The sequence below is a fragment of the Colletotrichum gloeosporioides genome (genome assembly GCF_011800055.1).
Source record: "Colletotrichum gloeosporioides strain Lc1 chromosome Unknown consensus_13, whole genome shotgun sequence".
Classification (NCBI taxonomy): Eukaryota; Fungi; Ascomycota; class Sordariomycetes; order Glomerellales; family Glomerellaceae; genus Colletotrichum; species Colletotrichum gloeosporioides.
This window is the reverse complement of record NW_025544658.1, coordinates 443394-465303: the sequence shown is the minus strand read 5'-3', so window position 1 is coordinate 465303 and position 21910 is coordinate 443394. Positions and strand designations below refer to the sequence as shown.

At 52.7% G+C, this 21910-nt stretch overlaps 1 protein-coding gene across 1 annotated transcript; it reads right to left on the bottom strand.

The window, feature by feature from the left end:
- Window positions 1-8794: 8794 nt before the first annotated feature.
- Window positions 8795-12747, bottom strand: GCG54_00002550 (Vigilin; the record flags this gene model as incomplete). Its single annotated transcript, XM_045402640.1, has 3 exons — window positions 8795-9765; window positions 9820-12061; window positions 12118-12747. 3 exons carry the CDS (start codon window positions 12745-12747, stop codon window positions 8795-8797), a joined length of 3843 nt encoding a protein of 1280 aa, XP_045269258.1.
- Window positions 12748-21910: the final 9163 nt, after the last annotated feature.

Sequence of the window (21910 nt, the reverse complement as noted above, 5' to 3'; positions counted from 1 at the left end):
GGCGGCTACTCCGTCCGTCCTGCCCGTCAAGGCCGCCCTGGACGCTAATGCAGAACCCGCCGTAGCGCATTTACCCCCCTGCAATTCCACCCTACCGTAAATAAGGGTAGATATCTAGCGTTTATTAAGGTACAAATACGTCACATTCGCATCGAGCTTACCTTACTTGTCGGGTCGCTGGGTCCATATCATGTCGTCGTCCTCTTCCTTGTTGTTGACGGGTCGCCCCTGATGCCACAACCAAACATGAGGTGCATGACAGACCACCATGACAGCTTGTTGCGGTCGAGGCTCTGCCGCTGTCGTGGACCGAGATGGGACGAGACCTCACTGCTGTCGTGACATGCCTATAAAGCCTACAAGAAAAGCTTGAGTTGAAAACTCGAGGTGATCCAGTGCTGCTCGCTGATAAGGAATCAAGCACCATAATCGGCGGAGGTGGGTGCCTCCAACCATCTGCGGGAGTCGTGCCCCGGGGCGTCATGGTGGGCCGCTGAGTTGATTGTGGAGGGAACAACGACAAAATGCACCTAGGATGTTGCCTGCTTGCTTGCTCGCCCATTGTCAGGAGACTCCCATCTCCTGGCACTGAAGGTGTCCTACTGCCCTGGATGCTCCCGCCAGCCCACCACCCTCCTTGAGTCGGGCATGCTGATGTTGAGAATGTAAGGTTGCTGGGTTTTCTGATGTTTTCGCGCTGTTTCTTCTGTGTCTGAATCTGTTTCTGAGGAAACTGTGTCTAGAGTCTGGGACCATGACTCTGAGATATGACCTCGCTTTTGCAACCAACTCATGCCAATGGCAGCAGCCAAACGCACTGCATTGACCCCGGGAATTGCCCTCAACTTTTGCTATGTCTTTCGAACTGAGCTTGTCCACCGTTTGTAATAGACAGCTGCAAAATTCAGCATTGCCCAACTCTGTCTGCCTCTTGACATTGTTTTCTCTGACCGGTCGGAAGGCGGCAGTAACGGCGGCGCGACAGAGGCAAATTCCGCATAGTACAAACGATGAAGTGGCAAATAGCTGCGTGTCGATCGTTCACGCCTCCCAGCGCTAGGGACGCCTTACCTATGATGTAGACATGGGTCTTGTTGTGGTCTTCTCATGTCGTTTGAGCTTCAAAATGATGCATGTTGAGTTCAAAGCTGTCATCAGCGCCTCAAAATCGCAAACGAGCCTTAAACATTGTTCAACAGACCAACTGCCAACAGGACAGTGTCTTATCATTAAGCCTGCTTTGCACGGTGCAACTTAGACTGGCGGTCATGCGTATCGAATAGAAGTTCCAAGTCTCCACGTGAGAGACCGAGAGGTTCCCGCCGGAGTGAGCGATAGGCATGGTGGTGTGGATGGTGAGATCCGAAGGCCAATCTGGTGGCCCAGAGACCGTCAGGGCAGTAAGTTTCTTTGGGCAGTGCAGACAGACAGACGGCTGGCACACTCGGCCGAACTGTCGCCGAGAATTCTGTTTCTCAAGCATCTGTGGCGGCCAAGCTTTTCGGTGCCTCCCGAACCTTCAAAGACTGCTGCAATGCAATTCTGAGCCGCGCGGCGAGTTTGCTGTACGAAGTGGCACTAACGCCGGCTCGTCTGGTTGTTGTACATCTGTCTGTCTAAGATGTATGCAGCTTGCGCAAGTCTCAGATGCAATGCATCTTCTCCGATTTCGCTCGAGAGGTTTGATGAGATTGTCTCTCCTTCCCATGTCCGCGACACGAGAAAGGAAAGGACACGAATGGGTGCTGGTCATCTGGACTTGAAATATTGATTAAACAGGCCGGAATATGGGGAAGCCGGGTGAGGCGTGCGTAATTGCGCTGTCAACGGTCGGACATCTTCCAGATATTTGCTGCTTTTTTTAACCACCCAAAAGTCCGTTTCGCAGACTAAAAGTCTCGAAACACCTTGTTTTGGCCAAGAACACCACGCAGAGATTTAAAGACAGGGCCGTCAGTATGCTTGCTCTGACGGCTCTGTCCAATAGTGACATCGGACAAGCTGGCGAAGCCGTTTGAAGAGCAGGCTTGTATTGACTTTTCTTCCGTACAAGCAAGAATAGCAACCGTCGAGGTAGATCAGTGTCAAGCGGGGGAAAGGGTTGCACGAGCATCCGGGGCACTGGTTCATGCGAGTCTCACACCCAGTTGATCCCCAGGAACCTGTCTTCGAGTCAAATGAGACGTGTTGCGGCCTTCTGGATCGTTCAGCTGGACGGCATCCGAATCGTTGGAAGTGTGAGAGAATGTCGAGCTGCAGCGGGGCACGTGGCTACCGTTAGCTCCAGGCACCGTCTCACCCAAATCTGGACCCTGCTGGAGGCCCTGTGCTTTACACGACACATCTCATCCAGGTATGAGAAAACGTGGGACGGACAACTGTCCGTCTTCTGCGTGTGTTCCCTTGCCACCTCCTGCGGCATCAATACAGGGGTAGCTTTTCCTCCTGAGCTACCTGGTCCCCCAGCCGCTCTTCTCAACACCGTTCCGCTGGTTCCCCGGATGACTCGCTAAGTAGGGTTGCACGCAATGGGACCCAAGGGCTTCGAGGGCGGTCTGAAATGAGTATTAGGAAGCTTGTCTGTGCATACAATATGATCCTTGAAAGTTTGTTACACCCTCTACCTCAACGCCTAGCCGCCACTAGGCCCGATTAGGCTAGGTTAGCGTCTTTTTGGCCCCCCCTACCTCTACTAGCCTCCTATAGGCACTTTTTTCCTCTCACTACCACTACTACCCTTATAATCTCTACGATCTCTATATTAAAAAAACCACCCTTCTATAGCGAATTTTTCTATTAACTTACTATAGTAACTACCCAGTAGTATTATAATCACTCCTCCCTTTTTTTCTATTTTAAAAGAGCTTAATTTTTTATTATTTCGTTAAGATAGTATTAAATACTTAAAAATACTATTTTTTTCACTACTTTTTACCCCTACTAACTACCCTACCTACCTACCTACTTTAACCCTACCCCACCCCTTAAGATAGCTTAAAAATTACCCTAAGAGGTACTACGCTATATAACTAGCCTTTAGCTAGCCTTACTAACACTTAGCCTATCTATTAATATTAATAATACCTACTCTACCCTTCTTAAAAACCTTAATACTAATCTTAATAACTATATTATAAGCTTTAAAGTTAATATTAAGAGTAATAATAATACTATTAAGATTAATACCTCTAGCCCCTCTAAGTACCTCTTACTAGCTTTAGCTTATTAATCTCTTATTACTAAGGGTAAACTTAAAGCCTTAAGTATAAGTATATATTAGTAACCTATTATTATTAATAATAATAATAATAAAGCCTTTAAGTACCTTATTATAGCTACTAAGGCCCCTCACCCTCTTACTTAAATTAAACAGCTAAGTATATATACCCTCTTTACTTAAGTAATCTTTTTTCTAAAACTTTAGTACTAAAATAGAGATAACTAACTTCCTTAACCTATACCTTAATACTAGTGTCTTAAAGTATAACTTAATTAATAATAAAACTACCTTATACCTTACCCCTCCTTCTTAACTATCCCTCTTAGTTAATACTATTTTAACTAATAAGATCGCTATACTGCTAAGCCTATTACCCTCTACTATTAATAGCCCTCTTACTACGTATAATTAATATATTATTATTTACTCTCTTTCCCTTTTTACTAGCTTTAGTATTTAAGAGATTACTACTACTATAGGGTTAATAATATAATAAATATAATACACTTTATAGTGTAATATTAAGTCTTAGTATACTAACTATAGCTACTATACTATTATTAGGACCTTATAGAAGGATTTACTAAGAGAGTTCCTAGCTTAGTTACCTCATAATAAGACTATACTTTAGCTATAACTTAGTAAATATATCTTAGCCTTTATAGCTTATTTAGCCCCTACTTTATACTTTACCCTTATTAATCTTAGAGCCTATTAAGTATTATAACTTATCTCTATCTTCCTACCTAAAAAAAACTATTAATTATACCTTAAATTTACCCTTTACTAGAGCTACCTTATACTTACTAACTAGGAGTATTAGATCTTCTCTAATAAAACTTAGTATAATAGTATAGCTACTATAAGGAAGTTTATTACTCTACTACTTAGTGAGGATTATTATACCTTCTCTAAGGTATAAGCTAAGCTTTATAGCTAGATATTCTAAGGCTACTTTATAGGTAGCTATAAAGGCCTAAGTATTATCTAGGATAAAAAGTAGGGGATTATAACTTTAGCTATATATATTCGCTATATACTACTAGTCTTTAAGTCTTTTTAGAAGTCTACTAATATATTTATTATTTAGTAGGATAATACCCTATACTATAACACTACTACTATAAAGGCTTAGATATAAGAGAACTTTAGTACTACCTATCTTATTAAGTAGCCTACCTAATCCCCTAACTTAAACCCTATTAAATATATCTAGTTATAAATAAAGCGTTAGATTAATTACTAATACTTTATAAGGCTAACTAGTAAAGTACTATAGGAAATAATATTAGTAACTTAGGCTACTATTCTAGTAGACTACCTATTAAAGTTAGTATACTTAATACCTAGTAAGCTAAAGAAGGTTATAGAGTAATAGGGGGGCTTTATTAAATATTAAGCTATATCAATAGAGCTATTTTTAGGTAGCTAGATCCTATTTTTCATATATAGCTATATTAACGCTAAGTAGGGGCTTTAACGCCTCGTGGGGCTTCACCCCTTATCATACGCAATACAATTGGCCTCCCTTTCGCAGAACCGAACGCCCAAGTACCGCGCTAACAAACTTTCAAGGATTGTATTATACAAAAGCATGCCGTGGCAGTCACCGCCTAGGTGCAAGTGCTCTCGCATGTTCAGCGGCCGACAGTTCCAAATTTGGGGCCGGAGATCATTGCCTCTGAAGGCGTGAAAGTGCTGTAGCTCGAGCATCCTTGGCGCTTTCGGTAGGCGCCGGTAGCAGGGGAGGGCTGACAGCCGACTGTTCCACAAACATCGTCTCGGGTGAGCTGGCAGAATGCCGATGTTGTAAAGAGTGTGGGGGAGAGTCTGATATTATCCAGCAAGTCCGCATTGCTATGTACGCAGTAGAAAACATGCCTCAGCTGGGCGTCATGGGCAACGGCAGAGGGTCGGTCAGGCCTGAGCATGTCTCGTATGAGGGTTGGAAGCCGGCGAAAACAAGCGGCGAAAGTTGTCGAGGCATGTACAGGCCAGGCCAGCAGCAAACTTGATGCTGGTTTGGACAGAGCTTGTGGCCAACTTGCAGTTTTCATGGCAAGGATATCTATCATCCGTAGTTCCAGAACACTAAGAGACTGAGCACCGCGGTTGTGTTCCCGTTGCCGGTTGGGGGATCGTCTGGAAGCTGGAGGAGACTAGCCACGCTCGGCGTGGAGAAAGGAGACGATGTCCGTCCCTAGTTGGCGGAGCTATCTTGGGTACCCTGAAAAGGAGCCATTGGCGGCGCCTCGGCGAGCTGCTCGTCTGGGAAGTGCCTTTTGCAACGTGTCTCCGGTGTGAGTCTGGAGAGCGTCGATTCCTAGGAGGTAAGTTAGGCTCCTGTGGTGGTATGTTGTGACGGCGGAGGTGGTGATGCCATGGCCGGGGTGTCTCATTGGAAGTCGGTCATATGATGGAAAAGAGATTTTTCTGGGAGTTGGGTTGGCCAGAGGAACTTTGGCTCAGACATCCCTGACAAGCCGCATTAGCAAGATGCTGAGCTGGCTGCGCTTGCCTTTCTTTTCTGGTGCAATAGCCGTGTAATCTTGTAGTAAAACTTGGGAAGGGGGTAGGCCAGACTAAAACTAAGGTAGGTACGAATAAACAACGGGACACCTTCACGATGTTTTCGTCTGGAGAAGGAGCGGGAGCTTGCGTGCTCGCAGTGGGTAGGTGTAAGAAGATCAGCTCCAGTATTCCAACCCATCTTTGAGGCTCTCGTGGCGGCTGCTGGCATCCCCGGTCGTCCCAACTGCCTGTTCCTGAGTCTAAGCTGCCCCCAGCTAGAGCTTCACGATGCAGGCACTGCACGCTCTCAAGCGAGCCCGACTGCTAAAATGGGAACGGGCAATTTGGACCTGCGCCTGGGCCAGAACCTTAGCACCTGCCAGCAGCACAGACGATCCTTAACTCAGGTACCTCCCCTTCGCCAGAAATGTTTGGTTTCGGGGAAGGAGGTGAATCGATGCAATCAAAGTCACGCAACGTTTTCAACTAATTACTATTACAAACACATGTCCACGGAAACCATCCGCCCTCCTAACACCTCTCTGACACTCTGTCTTCTTCCTCATGCCCATCAAGCGGTCTGTTCTTGACTCCCACGGACCCGGCAGGGATTCGTCTCCTATCCTTCCACGAGGCCTTCGACCTTCCAGCGTCTTTTCGCTGCAATGCAACCCTGCGAGCACGCACGCACCTATCCCCACAAATCCCGTCCGTCGACGGGATTCTGCCCTAAAAACAAAAAGAAGCCAGACTGACTCCATCGTGACCCGGCATCAGCCTGCCACCTCCACCCCCGCGGCTTGGACGCTGTAATGCCGTCCCTAGCGTCGAAACATCGCGGCGGTCCACCATGGGATGGGCATCGATTTTGTGGGTTTCTAGGCCGAATCCATCACCTGTCCGTCGTGCTGCCCACCATCACTGACCTCAAGATATCGGTGAACTGGAAGACCGGTCAAAGACCAAGGTGACTTACATCCCAGAACTCGGATCATCAGCGACTGGCAACGGCTTTCTTGTCTCGGTCTAGCACGGCTCCGCAGTCATTGTCAGATGATACTTCTGCATGTTAAAACTCCGATCGACCTGGGTCAGTGTATGACTGGTCATATTGGAAACCAAGTCAATATTTATTGTTCTCTCGACGCCGAAAAGAGACACCCGAAAGAAGTGACCGGCGCCGTGCTCCGCAGCTCATTTGTCTGCCGCCGGCCTTCTTGGACATGCCTTGCGAGGCAGACGGCTCAGCTATCAACGAACTCGTCAGGCTTAACAGGTCAAAACGGTGCTCTCGCAGATGGCGCTGTCGATCCTAAAAAACACACACGCTCTGGCGCACTCCACTGCAATGATTTGCTTGGTTCATGTTAGATTCATTGCTTCTTCTCCTGACTCGTTCAGGGTAGCAATTTCAGTGGTTTGCACTGCCATCAAAAAACGAACGAGCGTGCCCACAACATGCTGCGCAACACCCACCTCTATCTCGGACGAATCTCCGAAAACCGTGGATGCCCCTCTGAGTTATTGCCAACGGGATTGAATGTCCTCGCGTCAATGTTCAATGTCAGTCGGACTTCTTGAACTTACCCAATGGCACGGAAAACGTTCTGTTGCTATAGCCTTCAAGAAGACCAGACACATCAACTACTTCTGATGCGGTTCAAGTGCTTATTGACCTCCATTTGCTTTTGATGATGGACCGACTCCCGGGCCAAAATAGGCGGTGACAGCAACATCGCTCTCCCATCTGCCCACTTGCGGGTACTCGACATCTCCACATACGTTCTTCAAGATAAGTTGCGAGGAGGCGGTCCTGGGAGCCTCTGCCGTACTTCGTTAGGATGCTGGATTCTTCACCGCACCTCTATGCAGACTGCCTCCTCAAGATACTACTGGTGAGCTCTGGCTTCATTGACAATGCACGACTTCGGTACAACATTGTTGGCCACCCCACGCTCGACCAAGCGGGTGTCCCTTTGCACGACGCCGTGTCGCCGCAAAAGGGAAGATGAAACAGTCCACGACGGATGAAGAGCTTCTCGAAGTCTGTAAAAAGTCAGGGCTTCCCCGTTACCGTGGGAGTCTCGCCGGGGTACCGTGGCCGAGCGTGGGCGCCGTGGGGGGTGGGCAGGCGACTCGCATACCGCCGCGGCGGCTAGGTTTTCTATCAATTTTGCCTGTCATTTTTCTCAATGGTGATTTTTGTATGCAAAATCGTTCTCTGCTCCCGATCAAACTATGTGTAAATTCCTGCTGATTTTTGCCCCTGCTGCGGGCGCGAACGTGGAGGTTCCTGGGACACTCGGGGAACTCCCAACCTGGTCTTCCGGTCGAGACTGATTCATGATGGATGTGTTGCTGCAAGTTCTAGAAGACGAATGCAAGAGCATGACCAGCGTCACCGCCCAGGAAGGGAAAATCTCTATCAGCGCGATGCTGCTCAATGTGACGCTGACTGATTCTCAGCGCTTCTAGCTAATGTTGCATGCAATGCAGTCAGACTTTTCTCCTGGCGGCGCAGATGTTGTGATGTAGGATTTGGCTGAGGCATTCAAGGCAAAGAGATAGGTGAGCCACAACGGAGGACGGTCAATGGAGAACGATGGAAGGTTAGGACGCAGCCAAGGCAATGCACTGCTCAGAAGAGGCTTCGCCAGATCAGCAGGGGATATACGCTGGGATGCATCGAGACAAAGTCAGGTACGGGATCCCCGTTTTTTTTTTTTTTTTTTTTTTTTTGAAAGACGCAAGTATACATCACAGGCCGAATATGGCCAAAAGCAGAGATAGGGTAGATCAATCCAGTATGTATTGCCATTTTTGTGTGTTATATATGTGTCAATGTGCCTGGTATCATGGTATTCTCCCAGGTATCGATGATGATGAGTGGCTGTCGCATGCAGCCCGAATACTCTTGCTATAAATCTCCTACCACTGCAGCTCTCCTCTCGCTGCATCTTCGCGAGGCTCCTCGGACCAGTCCATCACGAGTGCTCTCAGCTGGTCTCTGAACTGATTCAGCTCAGTTGTTGTATCTCTTGTGCCAAGCTCGGTCCCCAACTTCTAATCCCGGGGCGCACGCGAGCTGAGGCCCTCCTGCACGGCAGCCAGGATCAAGTCCTTGGCCTTCTCAACACCCTCAGCGGTGCCGATGACCTCGATGGCGTCCTCCTTGGCGTCGTTGCGAGGAACGTTGATCTTGCAACCGCTCTGCTTGCGGATGGTGTTGACCTTGCTGCCGCCCTGGCCAATGACGTAGCGGTAGGTCTTGGGGTCGGGAAGGACAAGGTAACCAGTGTGGGTGTTCTTGCGGGCCTGCTCGATGGCGGCGGCAATGGCAGCCTTGGCCTTCTCGATGTTCTCGGGAGAACCGCGCAAGACCCAGGGAATCTCGCCGTCTTCGCCAGCACCGGTATCCACAACCTTCCAGGAGTGGGCATCGGCAACGGCGTCCTCGTCGTCGGTGATCAAAGGAAGAGCACCACCGTTGCTACGGCTAGCGCCAGCACTGGGCTTGGCGGGCAGAGCAGCGCCGGCGTGGTCGACGGAAATCTGGTGGTTGTTGCGGAGCTGGCGGAAGAACTGGCCGTTGTTGGAGATGGCGTGGTGCAGACCACGAGGGACCTGCAGAGTCTCACCCTCCTGCTCCTTGACGAGAGAGGCAATGTGCTCCTTCGCCTTCTCGACGTTCTCGGGGCGACCAGTGATCTTGACGCCCGTCTTGCCGTCACCCTGGCGGGGAATATCAATGGAAACATTGAGCTGAGACTCGAGCTGGCGCTTGGCCTCTCCACCGCGACCGATGAGGGTTCTGTGCTTCTCGGTGGGCACATCCAGGATCTCGGTGACCTGGCTGTCCTTCTCCGCGACAATCTCCTCGATCCTGGCAACGATCTTGCTGACAACGTCCGAGCGGCCCTCGATCTTGATCGTGTTGCCATCAGCCTCCTGCTTGGGAAATTGAATGGTGCGTGCAAGCTCGCGACGGTCGTCAGAACCGCCAGCCTTGACAACGATATCACGGAGGGTGGCACCTATCCATGGTTAGTTTAAAGAAACAAAATGCAGGTTAAGTTGAACAATCTCACCTCCAGCACCAATGAGAGACTTGTGGTGCTTCTTATCAACCTCAATAGTCTTCACAACGGTGTCGTTGAAAACATCTCTCTTCTCCTCGAGAGCCTTCTTAGCAGCAGCGACCTGAGACTTAGTGCCCTTAATCTGAATCTCGACGGTCTCAGCATCACGTCCGCTGGGAATGTCGATCTTGGCACCGGTGGTCTGGCGGAGCTCATCCAGCGCAGCGCCACCCTGGCCAATGATTGACGGGACCTGCTTCTGCTGGACAGAGACGGTTGCCGTGAAGGAGGTATCCTTCAGGTACTGCAAAAGAGACAGAATCTCGTCGCGAGCCTCGTCCGCTCCCTTCTTGGGACCGCGAACGATAACCTCGTCGGGGTTCTGCACGCGCTTGGGCTTGCCAGCGTCGCTGGCCGCGTCATTCTCCTCCTCATCCTTGTTGCTCTTTCCAGAGCGCGGGAAGAAGATGAGAACCTTGTACTTGGACTGCAGGCGGTTGGTGACGCTTCCTCCAGAACCAATGAGCTCTCTGTGGAACTTGGGGTCGACCTTCAGGACATGAGTCACCTCATCGGCGAGAGTGCGCCCAAGGGAGCTAATGTGGGCCTTGGCAGCCTCGGCCTTCGCCTTGGGGCCCTTCAGCTCGACCTTGCCATCCTGAACCTGAATCTCGACGTCGAAGCGCTCGCGCAGTTCCTTAATGTTTGAGCCGCCCTTGCCGATAAGGTGGTTGGCATACTTCTGAGGGAAGTCGAAGGACATGGTGAAGCCACGCTCCTTCTCATCCTCCTTCTCCTGCTCAACGAAGGCGTTGACCTTGGCCTCGAGGTTCTTGACGGCAGAGGCCGGGCCACGGAGAGTGACGACGGTGCCGACAGAGGAGACGCGGATGGGGATCTGGTCATCGGCACGGTTGGCCTGCTCCTTCTTGATGAAACGGCGGAGGCGCTCGTGGAACTTCTGGGGAACATAAATGGAGGCAGAGGCAATCTGCTCCTGCTTGTTGATGATGTCGAGAATCTGCTTACGAGCATCCTCCAGGCTCTGCTGGAAAGTACGGATTTCGTCCTGAGACGGGCGGCCAGTCTTGATCTGGGGCTTGGGCTCGGGGGCAGAGGGTCCCTCAAAGACAAGAAGGACCGGGGCGTCGATCTCTCCGGCCTCAGGAAGGACAACGTGGACACCGTGGTTGTCTCTCATGCGGGGGCTGACATCCTTGTTCAGGTACTGGTGGTAGAAAGGGTCGACGGGGATGGGAACGATTCTGGCAGGCGGGATAGCGTGAACAAGCTTCTCGATGGCTGATTGAGCCTGGAGGACGTTCTTGCCATCACGCGCGTACAGCTCGTAAGGGGAAGCGCCGTTGGCACCGAGGGGGGTGTTGATGTGAGTGCTGTGAGCTCTCTCGATGTCGTCAAACATGTCGCGATGTCTCAGGAAGCGAGTGACGTTACGAGCGTGGCTAGAAACACCACCAGGGGCACCCTTGTGGAAACGGCCAATGTCGAAGGTGGAGAACTGCATGTTCATGGCTCTGTCCATGGCAGTCTCGACACCCTTGCTGATCTGGGCAGCAGGGCCAATGACGGTGACGGAGTCATCATCCTCATCAGTGGGCAGCAAGATGGTGCAACCCGTCTCGTTGAAGAACTCATCGAGAGTCTCGCCACGGCGGCCAGCAATGAACTGGTGGCGGCCCTTCTGGAGACTGAACTGGTCGACAGCAAGCTGCTGCTGCAGCTCCTGGACGCGGCGCTCAATCTCAGCACGGGCAGCCTGCACAGCAGCGCGGTCACCGGCCAGCTGGATGTGGTTGTCACCGGCAGGGACAAAGACGGGGCGCTCGCCCTCGTTAACGGCCATGTTACGGCCGCGAGGAGCCCAAATCTGGTGAGGAGGAACACGCATCTGAACACCATCGGTCTCGTAACGGTTGACATGGCTGTTGCTGGGACCCGCAATGAAGGGGTAGAACTCGGCAGGGATACCACGAAGCTTGGTGTTGACGTTGGCAGCGCGCTCGCCGGCAATCTTCATGATGTGGTCGCGGGCAGAAGCAGCAGACAAGGCGTTGCCCTCAACGAGGACATCGATGGTGGAGTCGTCATCCTCGTCAAAAGTGGCACCGTCCTCGACCTTGGGGAGCTGGACACGGGCGCCAGACTTCTCCTGGATGGACTTGATGGTGGAACCTCCCTTGCCAATGATGTGGGCGCGAGCAGACTGGGGAATCGGGACCTTGATGGTGGTCTGTCCAGAAGAAAAGTTAGCTTGAGCTTTGTGGGAGAGATCTGGGGTTTGCCGACCTTGGTTCCGATCTGCTGGACAAGATCCTTGAGTGCCTGTTGAGCAACGTCTTGAGGACCAGTAGCGTCGAACTTGAGACGACCGTTGGTGGCGGTGGACAAGGTGATGTTGGCGCGCGACTTGCGGTTGATGTCCTTCATGATGTCCGGGATGGGGCGTCTGAGCTGGTTACGGGGAAGGATGAACTGGGGCTCCAGGACAACCGTTTCCACGTTGCGGCCGGGGATCGACATCGAGGGGGCAGCATTCTTGGGGGTCGCAACACCGCCCGAGGCGGGGGTGGAAGAGCGAGAGAGACCGTTGGCGGGGGTAGAGACGTTGCTCTTGGCTCCCCAGATGGGGGCGACGTTGGGGCTGCTCTTGGGCTTTCCGGCGCCGAGCTCGGGGAAGAGAGTCTGATCGTTGGGATCGATCTTCTTTCCGGGGACGGAGGTCTCCTTCTGCTTGCCAGCAGCCTTGGAGGACTGGGGCTCAGCCCAAGAGGCGGAGTCACCGGCATTGCTCTTCAGGGGGAGGTCCTCGTCAGGAACCTCCTCGACCGTGGGGTGATGGTCGACGTGAGTCTGAAGCAGCTTCTGGGCAGCCGAAGGCTCAGCGCCGTTGGCAGTGGTAGAATCGGTAGAGGCCATTGTGAATAGTGTCGATCAACGTCGTCGGGTGGTTGGATGGGATGATAGGGGTTGTTTGGGTGAATTCGGTATATCTGCAAGGGGGACAGCACCAGTCAGCTCGGGACGCTGCAAAAACGGCGATGCAGCAGTATGCAAGCTGCTCGGTTTTTACAAGACTTACAACTGAGGATATACACAGCAGTTGGGGACAAGACCAGTAGAATCAGTCTTCCGATTAAAGAAGGCCGAAGCGTGTTAAACCGTGGAGCAGCAGATAGACCGAGGAGAGTAGCTTGTTGCTGGCTTAGAACATTGCGACCCTGACCGGCAACAATGAACAAATCCAGTGGGCGAGACAGAATCGGGGGAGAGACGGCGAGGGCGAGGTTGACAGAATTGCAAATCCTGCCAATTGATGGTTGGGGGAGATGGAGAAGTCAGAGGGCGAGATGGACTCGAAGCTCGGATGGGCTAAAGGGTGAGGTGGAAGTTTCTCGACTCCACGATGGTGTTCAATTGGGGATGGAATTTCTGGAGCTGGCAGGGATCCTTCTTCCAGAAAGGTTCCGCCTGCCAGTGGTGCTCTCCACCCTGAGCTGCCCCACACTAAGCCTCAGCCACAACCTAATTTGTTAAGGCGTCCTCGCACCGGCCAGGTGGCACTCACTGGAGGGCCAGGACGGGCGGCGGTTGGAGTCGGCCGTTGGACTCTCGGCACAGTTGGTGACAGCACTGAAAGCTTTCTCATTGGACCTTTGAACCCACACCGCTGAACCATCTCCGGGAGCCAGCTCCGGATCACGTGGGGTTCGGCTTGACTCAAGCCCGCCGCTATTCTCCGCCTGGTCTCCCTTGCCGGGCCATATGGGGGCTATCGCCGGCCCGGAGTTCGGCCCGGGGCACGAGGCTCCGAGATCTAGGGGTCCGTTCGTCCCGAGTTGCTCAAGCTCGCGGTTTCAACGACGATGGCATCCGTGCGCTCTTTAAACATCGTGAACAACCTCAGTACCAAACCCGCCGAGGCAGGAGCTTGGCTGGTTCGGTACCAACACCCATATGACTTTGCTTCGACTCTTAGTACTGTGAGGAGAGACTGCACATGTTGGGATGACCACTTTGAAGTTGAATTGCCCATATATCACACAGACACAGAACGGATTTAGCAGGGATAGGCGGATGCGGTTAAGGGTGACAAGCCGTAGATTGACTACAGAGAGAGGATGGAGACCGCAAAAGATATTAAACACTGGAATATAGACATTACCTGAGAAGAATTGGCAAGCTCCTCAGACTAGTCGCCCGTCACACACCTTACCATCGGTATTCCCTTGAACAACTCGTGGTAGCTCGATCCTCTGAACGTAGGGTGGTTTGCAATGCCCAGTCCGAACCAGGCAATCGCACCAAAAGCAGCCCATCAAAGGCTCGCCATAAAAAGCCTCCATGTCCACGAGACCATACCAGGTCATCTCCCTACGTTGTACACAGCAACACAGCGCTAGCCAGCGACGACCTCTGCAAGATTCCCGCAACCTCAGTCCTGTGGTTACCCGGGCACTTTTGCATCGGAAAAAGAAAGCCCATCGCTGTTCTAGCGTCTGGAGGCGAAAGGCTGCCCCGTGGCAGACTGCAGGAAATCTACGCAGCCTTGGCCAATCAGCAGAACCACGCACTGCCCAAGGTTAGCTGAAATCCGGCACCCTTCCAAGCACGTGTCGCCCTCGCCGCGTGATCGTGGTAGGCAGCGTGGGCTTGGTCGCTCGCAGAGCCCTTCGCAACGGTTAGTCCAGGGTCGTGAGTCGTACTACCGCCGTAGCTGCTAGTTGGCAACATCGACATCATTAAGGCGATTCGGTTTCCGGCAAGAACTAATAGGTTCGCTGTCGTCGCAAATCGCGACTGGCTGCTGCTCAATGCAGGGGCAAATGGCTCATTTGAGAGGCATCCTGCAGCCTGCAGGAACAACGGCAAGGGGGCTTTTGGCTTGTTGCAGGCACAAACAAGCATCCCACAGCTGTGCTACGTGGCCAGACATGGCCAGCGAGAGACATGCTGTGGTTGGCAGGTTGCGATTGACAGCCTCTCAAAAATACCGTCTCAGATCAAGCCTTCGTTCGCAGGCGTTCTGGCACTCATCAGGTGAGCTTGGGAGGAAATAGATGCGGACGAATCCCAAGGTGTCCAGAACGAGTTTGGGTAGCACGATGACTGAGACGACGACGGAGACGCTGGGATTATGTCAATTATGCTCTGAACAGCTCTGCTGACACGAAGCCCAGCCTCTGATTAAGAGAAAACTGGGAGACAAACAAAGCCTCCATGCCCTCTCCTCCAGGATTGGCGGAACCATATTGCCCTCCAGCATATCTCATCGTTCTGCGTGGAGCGGAGACGAACGCCTGGTAGTAGTCACCACGGGTTTGTCCCTCAACTCTCGTGGTGATGTGGCAGAGATGCACGCATGCGCCGCAGCCAGACTTTTCAATGCGAGCAAGACGAATGATTCGCTGTCATGACATGATTCATGGCTAGCTTTTTGGAGGACCCGGCAACAGCTCTTCTGAGCCGTCGAGCTCGTGTCCTGAAAGGGATGATCCATGAACGATGGCTCCTGCCAGACATAGTAATCGCGGGGTCTTCTGAACAGCAGCATTTGGAGCAAAAGTTCGGCGGCAAACCTCGGTAGATGGCCGTTGCGGCCCCGAAAGCTCATCGTCCGGGGAAGCCGTATCTTCTGGCGCCGCAATCTCATCGATCGCGTTGTCGTGATTTGCAGAAAATGCCTGGGCAATTAGGCCCGCGTCGCATGTGGGCGATGTCAGCGAAAGCTGGTTCGCACGCAGGCTTGTGGATTGGAGATGGGACGTATGGCTTCATCACCGCCAATGCCAGCCGTGGAACGATGTTGCCAAATGTGGCGCCCTCCTTTCAAGACAGCTGGCCATGAGGGCAGGGTATGGTATGAGATCGGGGACGGGGCAGGCCGTCAATCACTGGCGAAGTTGGACGAATCTCGCGTCCCGATGGTGCGGATGGATGGCTTCATCTCGTTGCAATCCAGAACTGGGACGAAGCAGCGAGTGGGCTTTGGTCTTGGGCGGCGAGTCCCCCAAAGGAGGAATGATGATGGCATTTGGCGCGAGTTCCTTGGTGGCATCCCCGTCTGGTGTGTTGTCGACCCTGGTACGGGAACGGGACCTTATTTTACTGGTGTAACGGTCTCACTGGTGCAGTGGACGCTTGAGAAAACGGCTCCCGCCGCCGTCTCTGGACGATTGCAGACCGGCGTTGGCCCGTTTCGTCTCCTCCAACCAGACAGACGCGTTGGCAACTGTGGCCCGCGCGGGCGTGTGAAGCTGAACGGTTCAAGCGTGCGCAGACACACATTCAGCATGCAGATGCAGATGGGCACGGACGTTGGGGTTGATGACGGGATGGGACGGGATGCTTAGAGCCTTACATAGTAGACAACCTTGGAGAGCGAGAAGTGTATGTACTTACGCCGTACCAACCTACTTTTGAATTCGGTAGTGTGGGTGGGTGGGCAAAGGGAGGAGCAGGTGTTGCATGCTGCTACCTTTACAGTGAGAGAGCTTTGGGGGCGCGGACGTGAGTGTCTGGAAGAAGAGGAGAATTCAATGCCGGCGAGGATAAGACGCAGAGAAAAAAACCAAAGACTGGCGCGATGAAGCATTACCTGGACCCTTTGTGGAGCAAGGAAGTCCAAGTGCCCGATGGTTTGAAACAAGATGTAAATTCCCAAGGGCAGGCCCGCCGGCCCCGGTGTGCACTGGCACCCGCCGGGCCCTAGCACTCACTCACTGGCACTGGACCTTGGACCTGGGCAGGACGGAGGGTCGTTCCGTACCAAAGTGCCATTATCATGGACGTGAGCCGTGAGGAGAGGGTCTTGGTCAAGTTGGTCTGCTTCACCTGTGGTAGGTAGGTACGAAAATGGATACATACGCTAGATGATGGCGCTCACCTGAAATAGAGACATGAAGACGGAAGCGAATTGGAACAGAATGGAACGGTTCGGTTTTCTTCTGGACCTCCAATGGCTGGCGGCCAACGGTTAGCCTTGCCTGGTAAGAAGATACTTTTCACCTGTTGGTCAGGTCAGCGGGTGGGGAAAAGAAGGAGCTTGGAAGATTCCGACTTGCTTATGGCCTACCTTTGAACATGCGTTTCTCGCCGGCGCGGGCTGAGTTGACTGCTGCATGTGCATGTCAGCGACAGCGGGCATTGAGCTTAAGATACCCCTTGAGATAGGATAAGGTAAGGTAAGGCAGGCAAGCACGGCTGCACGGAAGATGCCCAAGCTCCCCTCTATTGATTGCACTTGCTTCAATTGCTCTGCGGATTTTGCAATCGGAAGGCAGCTCAAGATATCGAGGTAAGGGGTTTCTTTCCAACCCAATGGCAATGGCAATGTCATGGTCGGTCAATGGTAGTAGGAGCGTTGCATTTATTACCTGCCTTGCCTTACCTAAGTTGTTAAGGCAGGTACTTCCCGCAGGGTGCTTACCTTACTTCGCTCAGTAAGGGTACTTCCAGGACCATTCATCTCGGTCAGCGGCTGCTCAGTTCACCAAGTCTTCATCCCGTCTCAAGCCCCATTTCATGTCTCCCGTCTCTCCTCGTGCCCCAGTACGACGAAATCTCTGTTCATACGGTTGCAATCACTAGCAGAGACTTTGTCGCAACAAGAAACCATCTCCCTGTCGGCGTAATTAAGGCCAGCTCAAACAGACTATGGACTAAAAAAAAGTAGAAGCTCGGCCAAAAAAAAAAAAAAAAAAAAAAAANCCGGGCAAAAAAAAAAAAAAAAAAAAAGCAAACGCCTTCATCTCGTCTCTCGGTGCTTTCCCCTCCCTCCAATCACCCCAATCCCGACTCCCCCTTCCCCTCCCCTCTTTTTGCCAGCTTCCCCTCCATGTCTCTCCGAGCTGGCAGCTGGGGGCGCTCTGCGCTCAAAGTCGTCCGTCGCATAACAACCATCACATCATACCGGCCTCGACCTCAAACCAGAATCGACCATCATGTCCGCTGTTGCATGCACCATTTAGCCTCTTACGCCCGTACGTACCTACTTATCTTCATACAATGGCATCCGTATAGGCTTAGAGTGCAGGTACATGTCTGCAGTGCCGGAAGCTGCCTTTCCAAGGACGTCTGCACCTAAGACGGGCATGCAGTCTGCCGTCACGGCGCACATACGTCAACCAGAAACGAATCTCGGTGGCCAATACTTTGCATCACTTGCTTACAGACCTACGAATACCGGCCCAAACAAGGGCCTGTCCTTGCGTCCTTACGAACCACTGTCTGCAGACTGGCTCGCTGCATACCAACTGGCCGGGTCCGCGGCGTCTGAGGTGATCCCAAAACCCCAGCCATTGAAGTCGGCCATGCCCTGTCTTGCCCTGCAGTCTCCTTTCAGTGTCTTGCTCCAGTCCAGATTCAAGACCCGTGGTGCCTCAGTTTCTTCCTCTCTCTCCACTGACACTGGACCCCCGCCGCAGCCAGAGACCGGCGACCACCACATCGACCGCGACCGTAACGGCGACCCTGACTGACCCTTGGCCGTTGGAACCCTGGCCTTACCGCACCGCATGGCGCACTACCACTAAAGCCGCCCAACGATCAGCAAGTTCCGTCAAGCAGAGACGTCCATCCGGCTGCTAAGATTGTTCAAGGATCGACCGTCAGGTCGAAGCTCCAGCAGCACGCAGTCAACTGGAGTAGAGCACCGACTGATACTAACCGACTTGGAGATAGCTAGCTAGCAGGCATGCGAGCTTCTACGCTTCTGCGCTCCTCCCGAGTCCCGAGGCAATCAGTTATTGGCCTTGGACCACAGACAGGGCCCAGGACCTGCACCAGCTGTCCTAGCTCTCCTACCCTCTCAAACACGCCAGCTTCGAGTCGAAGACGGGAGATTGGAGCTAACATCCAGGTCCAAGGTCCCGAACCGCACCCGAAAGACTTGCTTTGGCATAACTCTTGGTGACGAGGAGAGCTCAGACTGGCACGATATACCGTAATTAGGCACTCAGCATCTATTCTGGGTACGAGCTTCTGTAGCACGATGCGCCGCCGTGGCTACAAGCACGCCCCTCCTCCTCCTCTGCTTCCACCTCTTCTAGCGCCCGAGACCTGGCATCGCTCTTGTGCTTATTCAACTCGAGACCTCTCTCGATTCGAGTACCACGAAAAATGCTCTGCGACTCTTCGGTGTTTTCTTAACCTTCTAGGCCAGTTCGTCCCGCCTGTGGTGGAGCTTGTGTGTCCCCCCTAGGCATCGTCTTTTTGTGCCTAGCGTCGCGGGACCTCTAGCCTTGCCCGGGTGATGGAAGTGAGGGGCAGTCATCCAACGAAAGAGATTGTGGTGGGCTATCCATGGGAAACATCACACTGTGCGAAGTGAGGGCGGGAGCACTACCTCATGGCATCATCTCATCATGTCTGATCCTCCTTTCTGTCCACCATCTCCAACACCCCGGACGGCCTACAGCCCCGTGTGGCTCTACGCGTAGGTAGGCTCATCGACTCGTTTTTTGGGACACTTGCCTCTAAGCGAGAGAACAATGTCAAAGAAGTGGTGCGTATAGCGAAGAAGAAAGGACACCGGGTAGCAGGCGCTTAGAAATACAAGATTTCTTGACATTGATTTCCGCAGGGCCTGACAGTCCACTTCGGCCGAGATGATTTCCAATATTGGCCAAGGTGCCTTGGGCGACTTTGTTCAGAGTAATACTATGCAGTATGGCAGATGTGGTAGTGGTGACTGAACACGGCGCGCGGCGGCGGCTCCTCCCAGATGACCCCAGATGACGAGATGAGATCATGAGAGGCACGTTGCAATGTGCAGCAACATCTGGAGGTGGTATTTCACGCAATATGGTTTCTTCTTCGGCAGCGGCACATGGAGGAGGTTCCAGCAGCACCAGGCCAAGCCCAGCTCTCAGCAGCCCCGTCCGTCACCCATCCAGCAGGCGACCAGTGAGGATGGGCGGGCTCGTCGGCAACTCGATTCGTCTTGCCCTGTCACACACGTCTTTGGGACTGCTCGTTGGCTCATCGAGGCTTGTACTGAGTTTCTGTCTGTCTTGGATTGCTTGCCTTACTCTTCCTCACCTCGGAATCAGTCCCAGTGGCACACACATCACGTACTGATATCGAGGCGCGGGATGGATTGCGGCACACTGTCTTACTTTGAAGGCAAGGTAGGTAGTGTTCGCACATGCATGCCTTAGGTAAGGCGAGGTCGTGGTGCGTCCTGGCCAGGGCTCTCTCCGTCATCTCATCGCGCAGGATGAAAAGAAATAAAAATAAAAAGAGGGGATACACTTTCGGGGCAATTGGAAGTGTGAGCCTGTGAAGTGAGTGCGAGGGGCGGGGCGGGGGGAGGGGAACGGGGGAGACAGAAGTCGGGCGGTACGTATCCAAGAGGTACCGTCCATCTCCCCACCACACCAAACGGCCACACGGCCACACGGCCCCCAGCCTAACGTTAGCCCAGGCCTGAGTCCCGTCTCCGTCCATTCATCGTTCCGTTTACCCACGCCCAATCCCACTCACACGCCACGACCAGTGAGTGCACAGTCTCCCATGTGCCCCTGCCCCACCTTCTGAGTGAGAAAGTGTTTTTATTTTATTTTATTATGTTTTTTCGAAGTGGGAAGATTGAGAGGGGAGCTGCTGGTGACGACGGGTGGGGAGAATGGGAAGAGACAACCACCACACGCATGCCTCACACACACTCACCCTCTGCTGATTGGTATTGCTGAGCAAGAGACAGGCTGTGGCAGCCAATCCAAAGACTTGCTGCAGATACCGACGAGGCCGAACTGCACCGCATCTCTATCGTCCCGTTCTTTCCTGGCCTGTCATCTTCCTACGTCTCTTCGTCCCGCAGCTTTCCCCAAGACCCAGTCCTGCAGTCCAGATAGCAAGAAAAGTGACCCCGAACAGTGAACTGCCAGGCAGCCCGAGCCCGGCTTAGAGAGGTCATCCCCGTCCTCATCCACCAGAAAACAACAACACAATAACAAGTCAACAACGAAGCAGAACCCACACAGTCCGGAATCCACCCTGACTCCATCCAAGCACAGCCAGCAGCCAGTGACAGCCACACTAGCGTCACAGCGAGCCCGGTCCGTCAATCAGTGCCACTGCCCATTGTCTACGGATACCGTACCGCCCAACCAGCACGGAACAGATACCGCTGTACCTTACCCTGGATATGGGTTTTTTTTTCGCCGCCGCCTCTCCCATTGCTGCCGGTGTGGTCCTGTTTCCTCTTCTGTGGCGTGTGTGTGTGCGTGTCCAGTGCGTGTGCGTGTGTGTGCTGGCTGGTATCCGTACCGCCGGCGCAGACAACTGGTCCTGAGAAATCCAGATCCCTCAGTTCCTTGTTGATGACATTGCTGCTACTATGCTACTTCCCAATCAATACCACGCAAGGTGCGCCGTACATACCAGCCGCCATACTTCAGACGCCCAAACATTAGACACCCTTTCCCGGTCCAGCGTCCCAGTCCCAAATCCTGGTTCCAGGTTTCCCAATCCCAGTCCCGTTCTGTCGAAGGAAGAAACAGAAAAAAAAGAAGAGGGAAAAAAAAAAAAAAAAAGCTACGTCTACATTACGGATACCTGACCAGCCAGTGACCACCACCTAACCTCTACCTTATCCCGAGCACACGCACATACTGGACGGCAGGGAAGGCCACTGGACAAGGCCAACAGGCATAAGGCACACAAGACACAAGGGGGGGAAGACACGAACAGCATCGCATTGTGCCCGTACCGCATATTATTATTATTATTTTCCTCCTCACACACCCTCCTACAATTCATACCCTCTTTACACCTCTTGCACTATTACCATTGCCGCCGACTGCTGCCGCTGCTGCTGCTCCTGCGTAAAATATACACACACAGACAGCCCGACCCGACACAGCTAAGCAAAGCAAGCAAGCTACCTACTACTGGCGACTGCGTACCTTTCATTACTGCGTCTGTCTGTCTGTTACCTCCATACCTTATCCTCGCCGTATCTATCGTAAGGTACCGTACCGACACTTTTGCTGCCCGCCCTGCTGCTGCTGTACCGCACCGCTCCGCACCGCAGCGCCAGCCGTCCGTACCTTTCCCTTTTCCTCCTACCTTCGCTTCC